The 18,348-nt window shown below is 45.8% G+C and overlaps 1 protein-coding gene across 1 annotated transcript in view; it reads right to left on the bottom strand.

The window, feature by feature from the left end:
• The window catches only part of CUNH2orf76 (chromosome unknown C2orf76 homolog), a 65,167-nt gene that overhangs the window by 28,176 nt on the left and 18,643 nt on the right, over nt 1-18,348 (bottom strand). The window contains exon 2 of the mRNA XM_021169550.2: nt 5,780-5,924. Coding sequence (XP_021025209.1) covers nt 5,780-5,912 — 133 coding nt within the window. The 5' untranslated portion in view covers nt 5,913-5,924. The remainder of the gene's footprint in view (nt 1-5,779; nt 5,925-18,348) is intronic.

The following is an 18,348-nucleotide window of genomic DNA, read 5'->3' as shown; positions in this document are numbered from 1 at the left end:
CTGAGTGCTGGCATTACAGATGTGCACCATGCCCCACCTCCTGAGTGTTGAGATTACAGATGTGCACGATCCTGCTCAACTCATGCAGTGTTTAAGATGGACCCCAGGACCCGGAACATGGGTCAGCACTCTACCAGCTGAGTAACATCCTCAACACCCCCAAAGTTGACTTTCATAGCTACACTTCCCTCACATACCCAATAGAAACAGGCAGTAGTGGAAGGCCGAGCAGGCAGGCCTGAGCATGCAGCTCTGACAGGCACCACTGTTCTACAGAGGACAGTGGTGACCAATGGTTACTGTGGATGAATCATTCTGTGGTAAATGGGAAGCAAAGAACAGTATGGCCGGGGAAACCAAAACTTCCTGTGCCACCAGAGCAACTGATTCACATCTTGTTCCTAAGGACTTTAAGAGGCACCCATTCTGCCGTACCAAAAATGTCATGGCCCTTGCTGCATTGATACCAAGAAATACTATGACCCTCTAACGTGAACATTTGAAAACACAGGCTGGTGAGATGGCTTAGCAGCAGGTAAAAGCACCCGCCACTGAGCCTGACATGAGTGCTTAATTTCTAGGACCCAGATGGTACAAGGGAAGAACTGACTTCCTACACACATACACACACACACACACACACACACACACACACACACGAGAGAGAGAGAGAGAAAGAGAGAGAGAATATAAATAAAATGCTATAAAATATTAAAATAACTTGAAAATACCTCTGTTTGTAGTTCAAAATCCTAATACACTTTTGTAATAACTTTACAAAAGCAGGCCACTCTATAACTGGCACCAGGGGTGACCAGAATATGCCACCCCAATATATGTCTACCTTGCACAAAGATTATTTAGAAATAAAAGCTGATGTCTAGTGCTCTGGACCCTCCCTGTTCGACTAAAACAAAGCCTCTTGCCCCCACCCCACAAGACCACAGAACAACCTTGAAGACTGCTGTGCCACCAATCAACCTGCAGGGGGCATCAGAGTGAGCCACATTGCAAAGCTTCAGCAACCAGACCTCTGCTTCCCTTGTTCAAAGCTTCCAGGCCTTAGGTCAGGGTCTAAAGACCTCTTCCTTGTCTGGGAGCTTCCCTGAGAAGTTTTCACACCCTAGGTATCCAATATATATGGCATGCACTTAGCAATAAACTGCTGGTTTTTCTCTTGTTCACCTGCCCTTTCATCTGGGGAGACGGCTTGGTGAGTAAAGCACTTGCTTGCCCTTGCCATGTAAGTGTGAATCCCCAGGGCCCACATGAAGCCTGGCATGGCTCTGCATGGCTGTAATCCCAGAGCTACAGGCAGATGAGAGGCAGAGACAAGGAAATCACTGGGAGCTCACAGGACAGTTACAGAGCAGGAAACACAAGACACCCTGTCTCAAACGAGATGAAACTGGCATGGGGTTGTCCTCTGACCGCCACATGTGCTCTGTGACACATGACTCTGGGTGTGCATGTGTGTGTGTATGTGTGTGTGTGGTGTGTGTGCTCGCATGTGTGTACACACATCATACCTAGACAGATTGTTTTTAAGACCTTAAGAGGAAGGAAAAGTTACTCTTAGTATCAAATATCAAAATACCCCTAATAATTAAGAACACAGCAAGAAATAGTCAGTCTGTGATGATGCACACCTTTAATCCCAGCACTTGAGAAGCAAAAGCAGGAGGATCTCTGAGTCTCAGGCCAGCCTGGTCTACAGAGTGAGTTCCAGAACAGCCAGGGCTATACAGAGAAACCCTGTCTCGAAAAACAAACAAACAAACAAACAAAGAAGATGGCAACAGAATTTTGTATTCTGTGTAAGCCAGAAGTTACTTTATGAATGATCATGGTCTTTAAAATGTTTTAAATAACCAAACAAGCAAAGGAAACCAGTTGCCAAACCAAGCCCATTTATTTACCTCTAAAAAAGAGAGCCCTGGGAATTAAGGAGGAGAAGCTGGAGCAAGGTAACAATTTACTCATGGCTGGAGAGATGGCTAGGCAGTTAGGAACACATGATGGCCTTGCAGAGGAACAAATTTCAGCTCCCAGGACCTGAATGGCAGCTCACAACTGTCCACCAACCCAATTCCAGAGAATTGGTGCCCTCTTCTGGCCTACACTAGCACTACATGGATGTGGTAAAAATACAGACATACAGTAAAATAAATAAATCTTTTAAAAACTATTTATTTGGAGCTGGAGAGATGGCTCAGCAGTTAAGAGCACTGACTGCTTTTCCAGAGGTCCTGAGTTCAATTCCCAGCAACCACAAGGTGGCTCACAACCATCTGTAATGGGATCAGATGCCCTCTTCTGGTGCATCTGAAGACATGTACATAAAATAAAATAACTTCTTAAAAAACAAAAACAAAAACAAAAAAACCCTATTTACTCTCTTAATAAATAGACCCCTTTGAGTTCTGAAAAAACAAAAAAAACAAAAAAACCCAAAAAACTATTTACTCAAGATGTCTATACAACCAGGAAGATAGCAGGCCGACGTCTTAGAAAAAGACATCAACTTTTTAGATGACACTTTATTGAGGTATTGTGTATCAGTGTAGTGAATGTGCCATAGCACACTTTCAGTGGCCAGAGCACAGCCTGTGGGAGTTGGCTCCCTCCCTGTACCACATGGCTCCTCAGGTCAAACAGGGGCCTCAGGCTTGCTGTCGAGTGCTTTTCTATGCTAAGCTATCTCCCTGGCCTGAAAAAGACACCTTAACCCAGTGTAAGCGAGGCAAGGGCAAAGAAGGGCTGAGGTAAGCAAGGCATGGGTGACCAGACACTCCTGTGCCCCTTTCCCGTGGAATGAAATGGACCAGGTTGTGAAATCTGCAGTCAGTACATGTGTAATCATAATATCATGGTCTTCATTGCAACAGATATGTCATCTATAGAACAGATATGTCATCTATAGAACAGATATGTCATCTATAGAACAGATATGTCAGGATCAAGAACGGCCTAATCAAGTTAAAAAAGAGTAGAGAAAAATCATAATCATTTTAGTAACTTTTTAAAATTGTTTATGTGTATGTGTGTGCACCTCCTTAGCTGTATAAGCACAACATGCCTGCAGTACCCACAGAGGCCAAAACAGAGCCTCCATCTCCTGGAACTGTAGTCGCTCTGTTCCAATGTGGGGGAAAAGAAACCCAGGTCCTCACAAGAGCAGCAAGCACCCTTAACCACTGAGCTGCTATCCAGCTCCTTAAGCAACTTCATGATTTTGTGTTAGGTTCATTTTTCCACCATCCTGGGGCACATGTGGCCCGCAGGCCACAGGTTAGATACACCCGCTTGAAACCTGGAAAATACCTAGCCACTCCGATCTCAACATCATTTGGCTTTGAAGAGAGAAGAAAGATTGGGTAAGTTTCCTGCAAGCCATTACCTCCCAAGTACACATGAGTGACTGACATGTCTACACAATCTGACCCAAAGTTAGGGAGGCAAAGGGACATAGACAACATGAGTGGAGATCTGTCACCTTGTTTGAGTCACCCAACGGACACCTACACAGACCCAAGAGAAAGGTGAGGGCCTCAAACAAAAGTGGCTTCCAAGTCCCTACAAAGTAACCTTGGTGATCTTCGTCACTATGACACACTCATCTTGCACATGCATGCGGGTGTGCACGTGCACACACACACAAACACAAACTTGAGCGCACACACACGCAGTTGAAGATGACTTCGTGGTTAAAACCCTTGCCACGTAAATATGAGTACCAGAGTTCGATCCCAAGAACCCAGTGGGTGGGCACAGAGGCTGCTTATAATTCCATCCTCAGAAGGCAGAGACAGGGGGTCCCTAGAGGCAGTTGGCTAACAAAATCAGCCATGTCAGTGAGTTCACACATGCACACGCGTACACATAGCATGCATGCATGCACAAAAATGGAAAAATAAGTAAATAAACAGTAAACATATAGATATAACATCACTAGGCTTCCAATTCATGGAACTATATATTAAAAACTGTGCCGTGTACTCTATATCAATTTACTTGACTTAAAAGAGTAAAAGCATATGCAGGATGCTGTATCAGATGCCTTGGGATGCTTCAGTAATGAAGAGCAATAAGGCCCTCTCAGTATGAGGGCCGTACGGTCAGGATGATAAACTAGCACCACCAGAAGATTTTCATTCCTGGGCCAGGGAGATGCTCAGCTGGTAAAAGTGCCTGCTGTCCAGCCTGACGACCTGAGTTTGATCCCTGGGGGAGAATTGGATCCTGCCAGTTATTCTTATTTCCATATGCACTCTGTGACATAAGCACCCCCTACACAAACACACACACACACACACACACACACTAAATACATATGGAAAATGCAAAGAATGTCCCATCTCTGAGACCACAGAGATCAGAGCCCTCCTGATTTCTTCAGCTCCCTGCTCCCACAGCCACACGCCCTGCCAAGACTCCCAAGGGCTGGTAAGAAGACAGTGTCACTGCCTTGCCATTCAGTCTCCAGAGATACAGACTTGCTGCAGGTAAATGTGTGTGTGTGTACATGTTTATGTTACGCATATGTGTGAGGAGACCAGAGGTCAGTGGTGATGCCTTCCTCCATCTCTCTCCACTTTACTTTTAAGACAGGCTCTCCCACTGAGCCTGGAGCTCAGCAACTCTGCCACACAGGTGTAAGGAGCAGAAGCACTACATCCTGAGTAGTGTGTATTCTGACATGAGGGAGGCCTGGTAACGACTCTAAGACCAATTAGACAGCAGTAAACTGACAAAGCCATTACCCATTTGGGCCAGGCTCAAGAGGGATGGCAGAGCTTGGGCATCTGTGTATGGGTATAGATGGTTAATCAGTATGTGCAAAGACTAGCAACTATACTTTCCTCCTCCCAGAAGCTCATAGCCTGGAACTGCTCGCCTACAGAGAGCTGCTGCCTAGACTAGCTAAGCCATACCCCACCCCACCCCCAATCCTGCGCCGTACCATGCTGAAGTGCCAGACGGCAGAGGTAACAGTCAGAGAAGCTCACCTGATCCCAGCTTCATTGTCTGTGTGTCTGTGAGTCTGTGTGTCTACCCTTTTCTCTTACTACCCCTAACCAGGGTTCTGGGACCCAAGCTGTGTCAGATGTAGTAGACAGACTAGACAGTGAGCCCCAGGGATACTCCATCTCCACCCCCCCCCAGCCTTCCAGCCATCCCCCAGGCACCCCCAGAGAGATTAGAGGTACACACCTCCATTCCTGTATTACATGGGTTCTGGGGGATCAAACATGTGTCCTCCTCATGCATGTGTGGCAAGCACTTGCCAGTCACCTCTTCTGCCCTGGACCTTAGTTTGCTTGAAGTTAAACACAATGGAAATAAACCTCTGGGTGTGTGTGTTCACAGTACTCACTAACAAACTGGGGCAGCTGATGATAAGACTCAGGACAAAGGCCAGCCCAGGACATGGGCCAGCCTAGCATCTGCTAGCACCAGCTTACAAAGTGCTTCTGGCTTTGGTGATTTTTCTTAGCTGGTTTTGCTTTGTTTTGTTTTGTTTTGTTTTTGAAGCATAAATATTTCTATGTGCCAAGAATGGCATAAAATTGACTATACATCCTAGGCTGGCCTAAAACTTGCTAAATAGCCCAAGCTAGTGATTATCCTGGCTCTGTGTCCAGAGTGCTGGGAATCTAGGTGGACACCACTAAGCCCAGCCTAATTTTGTGCTTTTCAAAGATTATTATTAACATCATAGTCAGATGTTTTCATTGCCAAGTCATAAATGAAACAAAGAAGCTCTAATTTCCCATACCTTGCTTTAGAAATATTATAAATTCCTTTACAGTTTGATGCAAGTTTACTCCATGATACACTACAGGTTTGAAATTCCGATGCTCAAATGAACGGATGAGGCGAACTGTGAGGGTGGCTTCCTCCGCAGCCATGTGGAGAGATACCTGTGGGAAGACACATGGAGAAAGTGGGTAAAGACACTGCTGCTCTTGGGATCCAGACCCTCAGCATCCACACGAAAGCTGGACACATACGGTGACCTCCTCCTGCCTTCCCAACACTTGGAGTCAGAGCCAGAGACTCCTAGAGCGATCTAGATGGCAAGACTAGCCAGAAATGGGGGCTCAGCCTCAATAATGAAGGAGAGAGCAACTGAGGAAAACACCCAGAGTCAACCTCAGTCCTCCTCTACACACACACACACACACACATGCATACGCACATACATACATACAATAAATACATTAAAGTAAATAAAATTCAGATAAAAGTTGTTTCTTTGGCAACAGCTTTAATAACATTGGCAACATTCTATGTCCTAAGGCAAGATATTAAGTATATGGAGAGTATGCTATTTTTATGCCTTTCAATTTGTCTGAAATAGTCCATAACATAGAAATAAATCATATAAACTTGGCTTAGAAAGTCTCTCTGAATAACTGAGTGCTTGTTCAACTATTTTACTAAATTTAGGGAAAGATACCATACATTAGGCATAAAAATCCAGGGAGTTTACTATTGAATGCATCAAATAATTTATAATTAAAATGAACATATTAGCTATAATAAAAGAGCTTCCATAAAACCTGAAATAGATTTTCCCCATAAAACAAAGGGTTCAGCTAACCTTGTCTCATGGCTAATAAGCCTAATAAATCCTTTGATAATTCCAATATTGGTTATTTCAGCATTCCTCATTAACTCCTTTTAGAATTCTCCTCAGATAAACACAGTCCTAAACTCTACTGAACAGCAGTTCAACAAACATCGACAAAATAAAAACTTTCAACATCGAGAGGCTCTTAATAAGGAGCAACTCTTGAGGAAGAGAGCCTGTTAGGAAAGCAGTATTAAAGCGGCAGCTGGTGGATCAGTGAAAGCACCCGCCATGCAGGCTGAGGACATGAGTTCAAATCCTCAGTACCCACATAAAAGCCAGGCAGGCATGGTGGTGCACCTGTAATGCGGTGCTCTGGAGGTGGGGATAGAGGGGAAGGCAGGATTCCCAGGATACAGTGACAGCTGGACCAGTCAGACTGTCACCATGGTGATGGTCAACAACATTCCTTTTCGGGGATCTGATGCCCCCTTTGTCAGAAGTCCTGACTTGGACCCATGTAAGAGTTCTACACGTGAGTAAAGCCAGGTGGCAGAGCCAGGCATGCCTGCCCTTGTTCTGCATTTGTCCCTTTAGGACCCTGACCTTTGAGTTCAACTGCTTCTGCTCAGGTCTACATGTCAATCACTTATGGGAGGGACATTTGTCTATAGGATAGAAGAGGCTGACTCATCTGAAACAAGACTCATCGTCTTGTTCTTGGTCCCTCAAAGCCGAGACATCAGGCTAGCAGCAACAGATATGTCTAGGATTTCTGAGGCACTGTGACCAACAGATTGCCACTGCTAGTTTTCATAACCTGGCGCCCTTCTAGCCCATAGGAGAGGAATCTGCTAGTCTCTATCACCAATCCCCCATGCCCCACCTTCTGCCCCAAGCCCCACTTCTTTCCCCTGGCCTAAGATGAAGGAGCCTACACTTGGACCTGCAGAGAGGAGAGTTGTCTGCAGTGCTGGCCTACATCTTCTTGGCATTGCTGACATTCTGGTCTTTGTTTCCTGGTTTGATGGGGATATGCTGTCTGTCATGTCTCATAGCAGCACATGACTAGACTGGACCTTACTGTGTAGCTGAGGATGGCCTTGAACTATTGATCCTTCTGCCTCTACCTCCTAAGAGTTGGATTTACAGATGTGCACCACCACGCCTGGTTTATGCAGAGCTGGGAATGGAACCCATGGCTTTGACATGCTAGGCAAGTGCCACCAGCCAGGCCACGTCCCCTCCCTAGCATTCTCAGTGAGTCCTTTTTTCCTTTGTGCCAAGAATTTGTAATTGATTCACTAGAGTTCTTTCCCAGTAATGGTGTAGTATCCTAGTGTGCATAGACCTGGATTTAATGGGGAAAGAAAGTTTACTTAATAAATTTGCATCTAGGAAGCTAAGCAGCAGCAGGGCAAAAGCACACTACACAAAAGAAGAAACCTTCGAGATACAGTCATACAAAAACAGGTTTATACTTTTATAATTGTAAGAAAGGCTTCAAACAATCAGAAAGCAGGAACACTAAGAAAAAGTAGGGATAACAATTAAAAAGTAAAACCAATATCCTAGTACAAATATGGTCAACAGTCATTAGCAGGGGGTTGTCTTAATTGTCGAAACTCAGGTAGCACAGGCTAGACTCTAATGAACTACACAGCCGAGAATAACCCTAAATTCCTGGCCATCCTGCCTCTGTCTAAGTGCTGGGATTATAGGTGTGTGCTTCTACACCCAGCTTTGTCTACATGTTTTAAGACAATAATGTGCATTATTTTTAATTCTAACTAACTTATCTTCAATTCTAACTAAAGATCTGTAGTAGAAACATGAAAAAAGGCAACTGTACCTCTGAATTTGTAAAATTAAAGAACAAAACATTTTCAAAGGCCTAACTAATGGCAAGCAAAAATCTGGAGGAACAAATATTTTTATATATTGTTGATAAGAACATAAAATGGCACAGCTTTGGGGGATGTAAGAAGAGAAATCTATAAACATTTTAAATCTGGGGTGTAGGGTCAGTCAGAACTGAACTTGCCGTGTTAGCTGGAGCTCAGACAGAGCTGCATGCAGCAGTGACCGCTGGAAATCCCAGTGCTGGGGAATTAAGACAGGCAGACCACGGGATGGCTGGTGGGCAAGCTCAGCTAACTGGTCAGCTCCAGATTCAGACAGAGACCCTGTCTTACAAAAGTAAGGAAGAGACTGGCTAAGAAGACACCTGATATTGACACTTCCACCTCCACGTGCGCAAGCATCCATACACATGTACACACCCGTGTGTTCCACACAACACACACACACACACAAACCCTTAATTTGGCCAGCTGTTGATAAAGCAATGTTTCTTCCAAGAATTAACCCTAACAAGAAAATCACATTAAATATTTTTAATCCATAATTCATAGTAATACTTTAATTTTTAAATCTTACATGAGTATGTGTTTTCTTACATGCATCTGTGTATCACCTGCCTGCCTGGTGTCTGTAGAGGCCAGATGAGGGCGTCAGGTTTGCCTAGAACTGTTGTCACAGACGTGTGTTGCCACATAAATGCTGGGAACTGAACCCAGCCAGGTCCTCTGGAAGAGCTGCCAATACTCTTAACCATTGTGCTATCTCTCCATCCCAGTAATACTTTTTAAATTCTCAGAATTTTTTTAAGTGTTTGTGTGCATGCAGTACCTGAAGAGTCCAATAAGGGGCACTGGAGCCACTGGAGCTAGAGTTACAATGGTTTTAAGTCACTAGCTGTAAGAACCTAAACTCCTGTACTCTGAAAGAGCAGCAAGCACCTGTAACCCCTGAGCCAGCTCTAACATATGTGGGTGTTTGATTTTTAGACACTGTGCACACTATGTAGATGAGGCTGGTCGCAGCCTCCAAAGTGGTAAGTAAGATAGCAAGCAAGCACCATCACATCCAGCTAGAAATAAGCTGTTCCTGGGAGCCACATTTGCATAGATACCAAAGGACTTAAATGGAGAAGAAGGAAGGAAGGAAGAAGGAAGGAGGGAGGGAAGGACGGAGGGAGGGAGGGAGCGAGCCAATCACAACAGGTTACATCTGTATCGTTCCCTTTGTCTTTCTTAAAATGAAACCACAGAAATAAAGAGATGGGTGCTGTCATTCTCACCCACTCCCCTTCACTTAACAGTGTGATTCCTGCAACCACAACTGGCAGATCCACAACTGGCAGATCCACAACTGGCAGATCCAGAGGTGGGAAGGGAAACCAGAACAACCGGGCGGGCGATGGAGACAGCTCATTTAACTGGGGAAACAAAGGCTGTTTAAACCTTTGGGAGGGTGAGCAGGGGGTTTGGAGGGTATGTTTCCATCATTGGCTGGGGCCGGGCGCCTTGGATGCCTCATTTGCACGAGGAGGAATTCCAGGTGCTGCTGGATGTGACCTTATAAGGGAAGAGGAAGTTTAACCTGGCTGTGACTACAGGACCTCCTCTGGTGTGCACAAAGGTGGAGGACGAAGGCCTGGGGCAGGGGAATGGTCCCACTCCCTCCTACCACTCTTTCGAGACTAGATGTCCAGGGTTGGACATGCTCCATGAATTCCTAGCCCCACATAGTGCCACCAGGCTAAGTAAAGAGTGGGTACTGGCAAAAGGGCATAAGGGATCTTGTGATCAAATAGTCTAAATCTCTTTTGCATGATGGGGCACAGTATATCTTAGAACCCGGTATATCCGAGGACAACAATCTTCCACTGAACTGCTCCCCACTGGCCCCTGAATGTCCTGTTTGTGTTCATGTATGTGTGAATGCACTGGTGCGTGTATGTTGTATGTATGGGTAGAGGTCAGAGAACAATCTCACGTGCTGTTTCTCGGGTACTGTGGTAATTTGAATAGGAAAATTCCCACAGGCTCATAGATTTGAACGCGTGGTCACCAGGGACTGACACTATTATGAGGTGTGCTTTTGTTGGGATGGATGTGACCTTGTTAGAGAAACTGTGTCTCTGGGGGTAGGCTTTGAGGTTTCAAATGCTCAAGCCAGGGTCAGTTTCTCTCTCTTCCTGCTGCCTGCAGATCCAGATGTAGAGCTCTCGAGCTCCTCCTCCAGCACCATGTTGGCCCACATGCCCTCATTGGCTCCTGCCACGCTAACCCTCTGAAACTGTAAGCAAGCCCCAATTAAATGCTTTCATTTATAGAGTTGCCATGCATGGTCACAGCGTCTTTTCACAGCAATTGGACATTGACAAAGACAGGTTTCTTCTACTTTTTGTTTGGGACACTGATTCTCAGTGGCCTGGAATCTTACCAAAGAGGCCACATTAGCTGGCAATGAGCTTCCTGCGATCCGCCTGTCTCTGAATACAGCACCACTCCCAGCTTTTTAACCTGGGCCCTGGGGATCCAAACTCAGGTCCTCGTGTTTACAAGGCAAGCGCTTTGCCCACCGAGCCATCTCTCCAGCCCATGTTTTTTAGCGTCATTACATGTATTTGTTTATTGTGTATGTGCACTGGGGTACACTGTGCCAGCACCCAGGTGGAAGTCGGAGGACAACTCTTTCTTCCATGTAGCTCAAACTCAGAGTTTGTAGCAAGTACTTTATGTTGGGGTATATTGTGTGAAGGTGTGTCTCTGTATATTCAATTGTTGCTTCTGTACCAGAAGAGAGGTAAATGCCAGCAGGCTTCTGGTATTGCTATTTCTGTGGCCCATTAGCGGGCTTTCTCTTTTGTAAGTATTCATTCTCCCTCATCTGCCTAAGGCAATCTAGAATTGGGTCTGATTGGCTGTCCTAAGAGAGACACTGGGAAAAGAAATGAGAGGCAGGAGATTCAGCCAGGTGACACAGAGGTGAACGAACTGATCAGAGTGGAGCAGAGAGGCAGAACTAGCCACATGATGGGGCACAGTTAGTCAAGTTAAGTTTAAACTAGCTAGGGGCCTACCCTAGCTAAAGGCCTAAGCTATAAAATAATAAAAAGGTCTCTGAGTTGTTATTTATATTGCAGATGTGTCCACTGTAACTCCCACTGTACCTTTACCCATTGGCAATCCATCATGTGTTCTAATCTTGACTGCAATATTATTTATACTTATCTACACATGTGATAAAACTGCATAAAATAAATGCATGCACACATAGACATGTACACGGACACACACACACACAAATGCATGTAAAACTCGTGAAATCTGAACAGAAAACTGAAACCATGGATTGTGCCTCCAGCAGCTGTCTAGTCATGAAGATAGACAATGCTCAGGCCAGGCACCACCAGGGTTATACTGGGTGAGAGAGACAAATATTCTTATCTGCATCATTTCTTATGATCTTGTCAAAACTACAACTATTTCAAAATAAAAACGTTTCTAAATTTGTCACTTCGACAAGTCTGATGGAATTATGAGAGGAGGGGAACACACTGAGAGCACTAAAGCCATGACATATGAAGAGACCTTAGAACAGAGACAGCAATTCAGCCACCAGCTGACTGCATCTAACTGCACCTGCAAACCATGACAACTGCATCAAGTCCAGATCTTCCAGTGGAAAGGTCAGATGCTAAGAAAGTCTACTGGAAGAGTCACCTGGTTTCCTCAGCAAGCTCCCCAGAAATAAAGAAGGTGGTCTAGGGAGACTGCACCTAGAGGTTGTCTGTCCTCTGACCTCCACATGCACACAATGGCAACCAGGTATGCCACTGCACCCATACACATGACCACACACATGCAGACAGACATCATACACACAAAGGAAGAGTATATTAAGAGGGACGGTCATGTATCTAGACTAGTTTGGTTCAGACATGGGTGTGTCCCCTGAGGCTGCAGAAACTTGACCCCAGAATAGCCTATGGAAGGGCTGTGGGACCTTCCAAAGGTAGGCACCTTGTATGGAGATTGAACTCAGTAGCAGAGCACAAGTTCAGCACGGGGGCCAGGGGCGGGCGCTGGGCTCAATTCCCAGCATCACGTGCTTATATTAAAATCCATAGCATTCAGTAGTTGGGGCTCAAGAATCAGGTCACATGACTAGTAGGCGTCTGACCCTGTCTGCGTGGTACTGAAAGCCCACTCGTGCCAGCCTGGACGTCCTCACCATAGCAACAGACTTCATGCATCCTTACAGTCACAATGATAGCTCACGCTTCCCACACTGTCACCAAGTTTGTGCCACACCCTTCTACTATCTGTCTCTTTACCCTCCAACCACGGGACCACTCAAGAAGCAGGTCAGAGCCTCCCTACTGCAGGATAGCTCCAATGTCAGTGCCTCCTCCCTCAGCCTGAGCCCGGCCCTATCTCTCAGGTTGGAGGGTTCATACAAGAAAGCACCCTACATGCTTTCTTTCTTCTAGGGCCATCGACTTGGGCCACGTGAGATATGTTGGGGGCATCAGGAACACTTGCTGGCAGGCAGGCAGGGCTGAGGATGTCCTGCACTCCCCAGGACACACTGGCAGAGCAGTCCTGCAACATCGCCATAGGGCCACAGGAGAGGTATGCAAGCTGAGAGTGGTACACAGCCTGCCTGGTAGGCATAAGGCTGGATCCCCAGCATCCCAAAAGCCATCAGAGAGGGAGGACGGATAGGAGGAAAAGAGGCAAGGAATAAAGAAGGAAGGGGAGTCAAAGAAGGAAGGACACACAGGGAGGAAGGGAGGAAAGAAGGAAGAAGATGGGGGAGAGGGAGGAAAGGAAGACAAGGGGGATATATGAAAGGAAGAGAAAAAGGGAAGAGAGGATGGAGAGGAGAGAGAAGAGAGGACAGGAGGGAAGGGAAGATGGAAAGAGATATAAAGAAAACCTTACTGTTTCCCAACCAAAAACAGCAACTCAATATCTCTGTATTACATGCAGTTCAGCTGAAAGTAGACTGTTCACACCCTAACATAGACACCATTGGGTAGGGCTTTGAAAAGCGAGAGTGCCTGAGGCTTAGGAAGGTCTTTAAACTTGGGCATCTATAAAACCTGTTCTGGCTGGTGCCTGCTGGAGCACCTGGTTCCCTGATCGCCACATCACTGCAGCTGAGATACTCAACAACCCCTCAAAGGCCCTCCCTGGGAACGGAGAGCCACACTGGCCCAGACGCAAGGATGTTTAGGGGCTTGGAGTCAGCAAGCAGGCTTACAACCTCCAGTTGCCAGACTGAGAGACATTCAGGAGCCAAGGAGCATGGGTTGCAGGTTGCCACAACACTCCCGGCCCGCGAAGCGTCCCAAGCTGGCACCTCTCAGCTTGGCAGAGTTCCCAGCCAGACAGCTAGAAACCCAGCAAGGCTGGCTCCTGAGGCAAGACAAGAGGCACAGCCTGATGTCCTCATGGACATGGAAAACACATGTTCACATAACACTGGGTTGTGGGCTTCAGACCGATCTCTATCAGCTTAGGAAAAGCATGTAACTGCATGTAACTGGCTATTCGTTTAGTCTGTGTCTACAAAGTTGGCTGTCAAAGTTACCATCAGGAGCCACTGCTAAGACAACCTGACACGGAGTCAGGTTACCAGAAGCCTCTGGTCCTGGCAATGTTGTCAGTTAATCAAGACATAGACTGTCATGTTCTGTCATGTATGTTTGTAAAATTGAATTCACAGATGACAACACTGTGTATAGAAAAAGCTGCTACCACACCAGTTAGCTCTGTAAGATGTACCGGGCCTTCTCACACTTAGGAACACTCAGTGATTCAAAGCTACGCCTGGGGGTATTACATATAACAAACGATGGGGCCAGGGGATTGGCTCTGCTGGTTAAAGGCACTTGCTGTGAAAGTCTGATGACCCAAGATCAATCCTGGAACCTAAGTGCAGATGAAATGATTCCACAAAGTTGTTCTCTGTCACGTGTACGCTGTGACGCTTTCATGCCCCTCACACCCCATAATACTAACGTTTTAAAAATTAAAAAAAAAAAAAAAAGTAAAAGATGGGAGTGGGGAGATGGTTCCCTTGGTAAAGCGCTTGCCTCTTAATAAGCATGAGAATCTACATAAAAAGACAGCACAGGGCTCATCCCAGTGATCATTTGCAAGTAAAGCTGTGTGGACAAAGGGTGTCCTGTGGGACGCACTGTGACAAACACAGCTTCCAATGACGAGATTTTATTTTCTTTGTGTGTGGGGGGGGGACCTGCAAGGGCAAAGGGCAGATATGAAGGGATAAGGAGATGAGTGGGATTGGGGAGCAGGATGTGAAACTCACAAAGAATCAATAAACATGTTTTTTAAAGCCCTTACCACTGAGTATGATAATGTTAGTTTTATTCTATGATCCCACACAGAAGGAAAAGCCAACTCTTGCAAGTTATGTTCTGACCTCCATCATGTACTCTAACATATACACACATTCACACACATACACACATATATACATACACACACATACATACATACTCACATATACACACATATACTTACACACATACAAGCACATGCACACACAAACACACATATACACACACACATCCATACACACACATACACCTGCAAGCACATACACACACACACATATAATTTTTAAATTAAAAAAACAAAAACAGTTGTGGCTGGGGATGCTGTCAAACCTACTGCGCTGAGTCTGACTCTTGAGACCCACAGTGAAAGAAGAGAACCAATGCCCTCAGGTGTCCTTGGATCCCCACAATGTGCTATGGCAATGCACTAATACACTAATAAATGTGATTTTAAAAGTTAACAAGTCACTTTAGAAGTAATTCTTTAAAAGAATGAAAAGAAAAGGGAGGGAGTGAGGGAAGGAGGGAGGGAGGGAGTGAGGGAAGGAGGGAGGGAGGGAGGGAGGGAAGAAGGGAGGAAGGAAGGAAGGAAGGTAGGTTGGTTTGCCACCCAGTATACCAGTACATGCCTATAGTCCCAGTGACAAGATGGTAGGCTGAGATAGGCAGATCCTAGAAGCTTAAAGGAGAGCTAGCCTAGCCTACTTGGCAAAGTTTCAGGTTATTAAGAGACTTTGTCCAAGAAAAAAGGGGAGACAGGGAAAGGATGGAACCTGAGGAGTGACATTCAAGGTTGCCCTTTGACCTCCAAACATGCAAAGCACACACGCACATGCAGACACACATTAAATAGATTATAAACTGGGTGCCTGCTCAGCTGAGGATCTGAACTGAGAAGACAAAGGGTCACCCTGTCAGACCTGAGCTGCGCTTGTGAGCACTGCATGACTTATGCTTTACCTTGCTCTATAAGAGCCAAACGTGAGCGGAGGAAGCACTTTAGGCATAGCTCTCTGCTTGGGTCACCAATAACGACGAGTGAGCCCCAGAATCAGCCCGGGACTGACCACCTGACCAACGGCTGCACACCGACCCTCTGCTAACTGTTCTGCTTGCCTTCCAAGACAGGGTCTTGCTATACTGCTGGGGCTGATCGTGAATCTGGGCTCCAGTGATCCTTCTGCCTCAGCTTCCCTGGGACATAACACCATGGCTAGCATCACCTTCCAATGTCTGATGCGAGTGTATTTCCAGCCTCTAAGATGACAGAATCAGAACTACAGAATGGGAGACAATCTTGGCTAGCTACTCGTCTGACAGAAGATCAGTGTCTGGAATATATAAAGACCCAAAATATTAAACACCAGAAGAACAAAAAATCCAATCAATAAATGAACAGGCAAATGAACTAAACACAAATCAAACCAAACTCCATTGAGAGAACATCTTCATCTCTGTCAGAGTGGCTGTCATCACACACACACACACACACACACACACACCCCACATATACACATACAAACACCCACATGTTGGTGAGGATGTAAAGACATTGCAGTCCAGCCATGTTAATCAGAATGGAAAATTCCCAAAACAAACCCCTAACACCTTAGAACTGTCACATGAGCCAGCTATCCCCATGCTGGGCAACAACTTGAGAAAACCACAGTCACCTACAATCCAGACACTCACACACATGGCTTACTGAAGCACCATTCACATCAGTGAATTACACAATCAGCCATGGAGTGTGTGTGTGTGTGTGTGTGTGTGTGAGTCTGATGTGGTGGTGGGGTTCTATATGCCTGTGGTGTGTGTGTATGTGATTTAGCCACAGAAGAGTAACAGTATATCTTTTGTAGGAATATGGAGCCAATGGAAAACAATACTGTGTTAAGCAAGATAAAGGCCAGCTTGGAAAGACAAACATTCTGTTTCTCTCACACAGAATCTACGTGGGAGAAGAATAAGGAGCTGAGCGGAAGGGAGTCTATTCAGGGAGGTGAGGAAGAAAAGGGAGACCAGCAGGTGGGTGAGGAGAGGACGGGGATAAAACAAGTTATATACCTGCATGAATGTCCCCAGGGAGCCCATTATCCTACACAATCCTTTCAAAGGGAGAAAAAAAAATATCACAAGTTTTAAGTGTAGGAAAAGCATTCAAACAAAACCAGTAGGGACAGAAGACTTTACAGCTACCAGCAAGACTGCACAGTCCGACCTCCCTCTGTGCCACAGGCAGGTGGTGTCCGACAACTGTCTTCTTTAAGCACCTTCCTTTACTCTCCCTTTTTAAGCTAGCATACAAAGTAACAGATTTCCTAATGACACACTTCATACTCCATACTTCATGTCATATACTGCTTTTATGCACCTGCCTGCTCCTGTGTCCTCCCCCTCCCTCCCCCCCCACTGCACCCTCCCTCCTGTCTAGCAGCTCCCCGCTCAGCTTCCATGTCCCAAGCATTCTCTTCCTGCTTTTCCTCTTTCCCCTCCCTTTAGATCTCTTCCTCCCCTTGCTTGGTCCCCTTTCTGGGCCCCTCACACGCACACACACTCACGCATGCACACTTTAGAGTCAGTGTATAAGGGAAAACACGAAGTATTTGAATTTGTGATCCTGACATATTATCGTAACATAATCACCTCCAGTTCCATCCATTGCCTGCAAATGTCATCATTTTGTTTTCTTCACAGTTAAATAAGATTCCACTGTGTATTCATTACCAATTAATTCATCTACCGACAGACATCTGGGCTGCTGCTCTTTCTGTGAATAACAGCAAGAAACATGGGTGGGCAGTGTCTCTGTGGTATGTTGATTAAGAGCAGCGATTCACAACCTGTGGGTCACAACCCTTTTCTGGGATCAAACAACCCTTTGCAGGGTGTACTGGCTATTTTTGTGTCAACTTGACACAGCTGGAGTTATCACAGAGAAAGGAGCTTCAGTTGAGGAAATGCCTCCATGAGACCCAACTGTAAGGCATTTTCTCAATTAGTGATCAAGGGGGAAAGGCCCCTTGTGGGTGGGACCATCCCTGGGCTGGTAGTCTTGGGTTCTATAAGAGAGCAGGCTGAGCAAGCCAGGGGAGGCAAGCCAGTAAAGAACATCCCTCCATGGCCTCTGCATCAGCTCCTGCTCCCTGACCTGTCTGAGTTCCAGTCCTGACTTCCTTTGGTGATGAACAGCAGCATGGAAGTGTAAGCCGAATAAACCCTTTCCTCCCCAACTTGCTTCTTGGTCATGATGTTTGTGCAGGAATAGAAACCCTGACTAAGACAAATTGGTACCAGCAGAGTGGGGTATTCCTGTGACAACCTGACCATGTTTTGGGGAGGACTGTGGAAGGACTTTGGAACTTTGGGCTTGAAGATCCATTCGTTATTAAGAGCTCTGTCAGATGTTGTGTAGGAGCTTGGAAGATAATGTTGAGAACAGTGCAGAAGATGGAAGTCTGGTTTGTGAAATTTCAGAGGGAAAATTAAAGACTTTTCAGGGCCATTGCTGTTTTGATTGTGAAGATTTTGTAGTTCTGGTTAGCTGGGG

This window comes from Mus caroli, unplaced genomic scaffold (genome assembly GCF_978045245.1).
Source record: "Mus caroli unplaced genomic scaffold, Mus_caroli_1 scaffold_1, whole genome shotgun sequence".
Lineage (NCBI taxonomy): Eukaryota > Metazoa > Chordata > Mammalia > Rodentia > Muridae > Mus > Mus caroli.
Note: the sequence above shows the minus strand (reverse complement) of the source record. Positions and strands in the feature narration are given on the sequence as shown.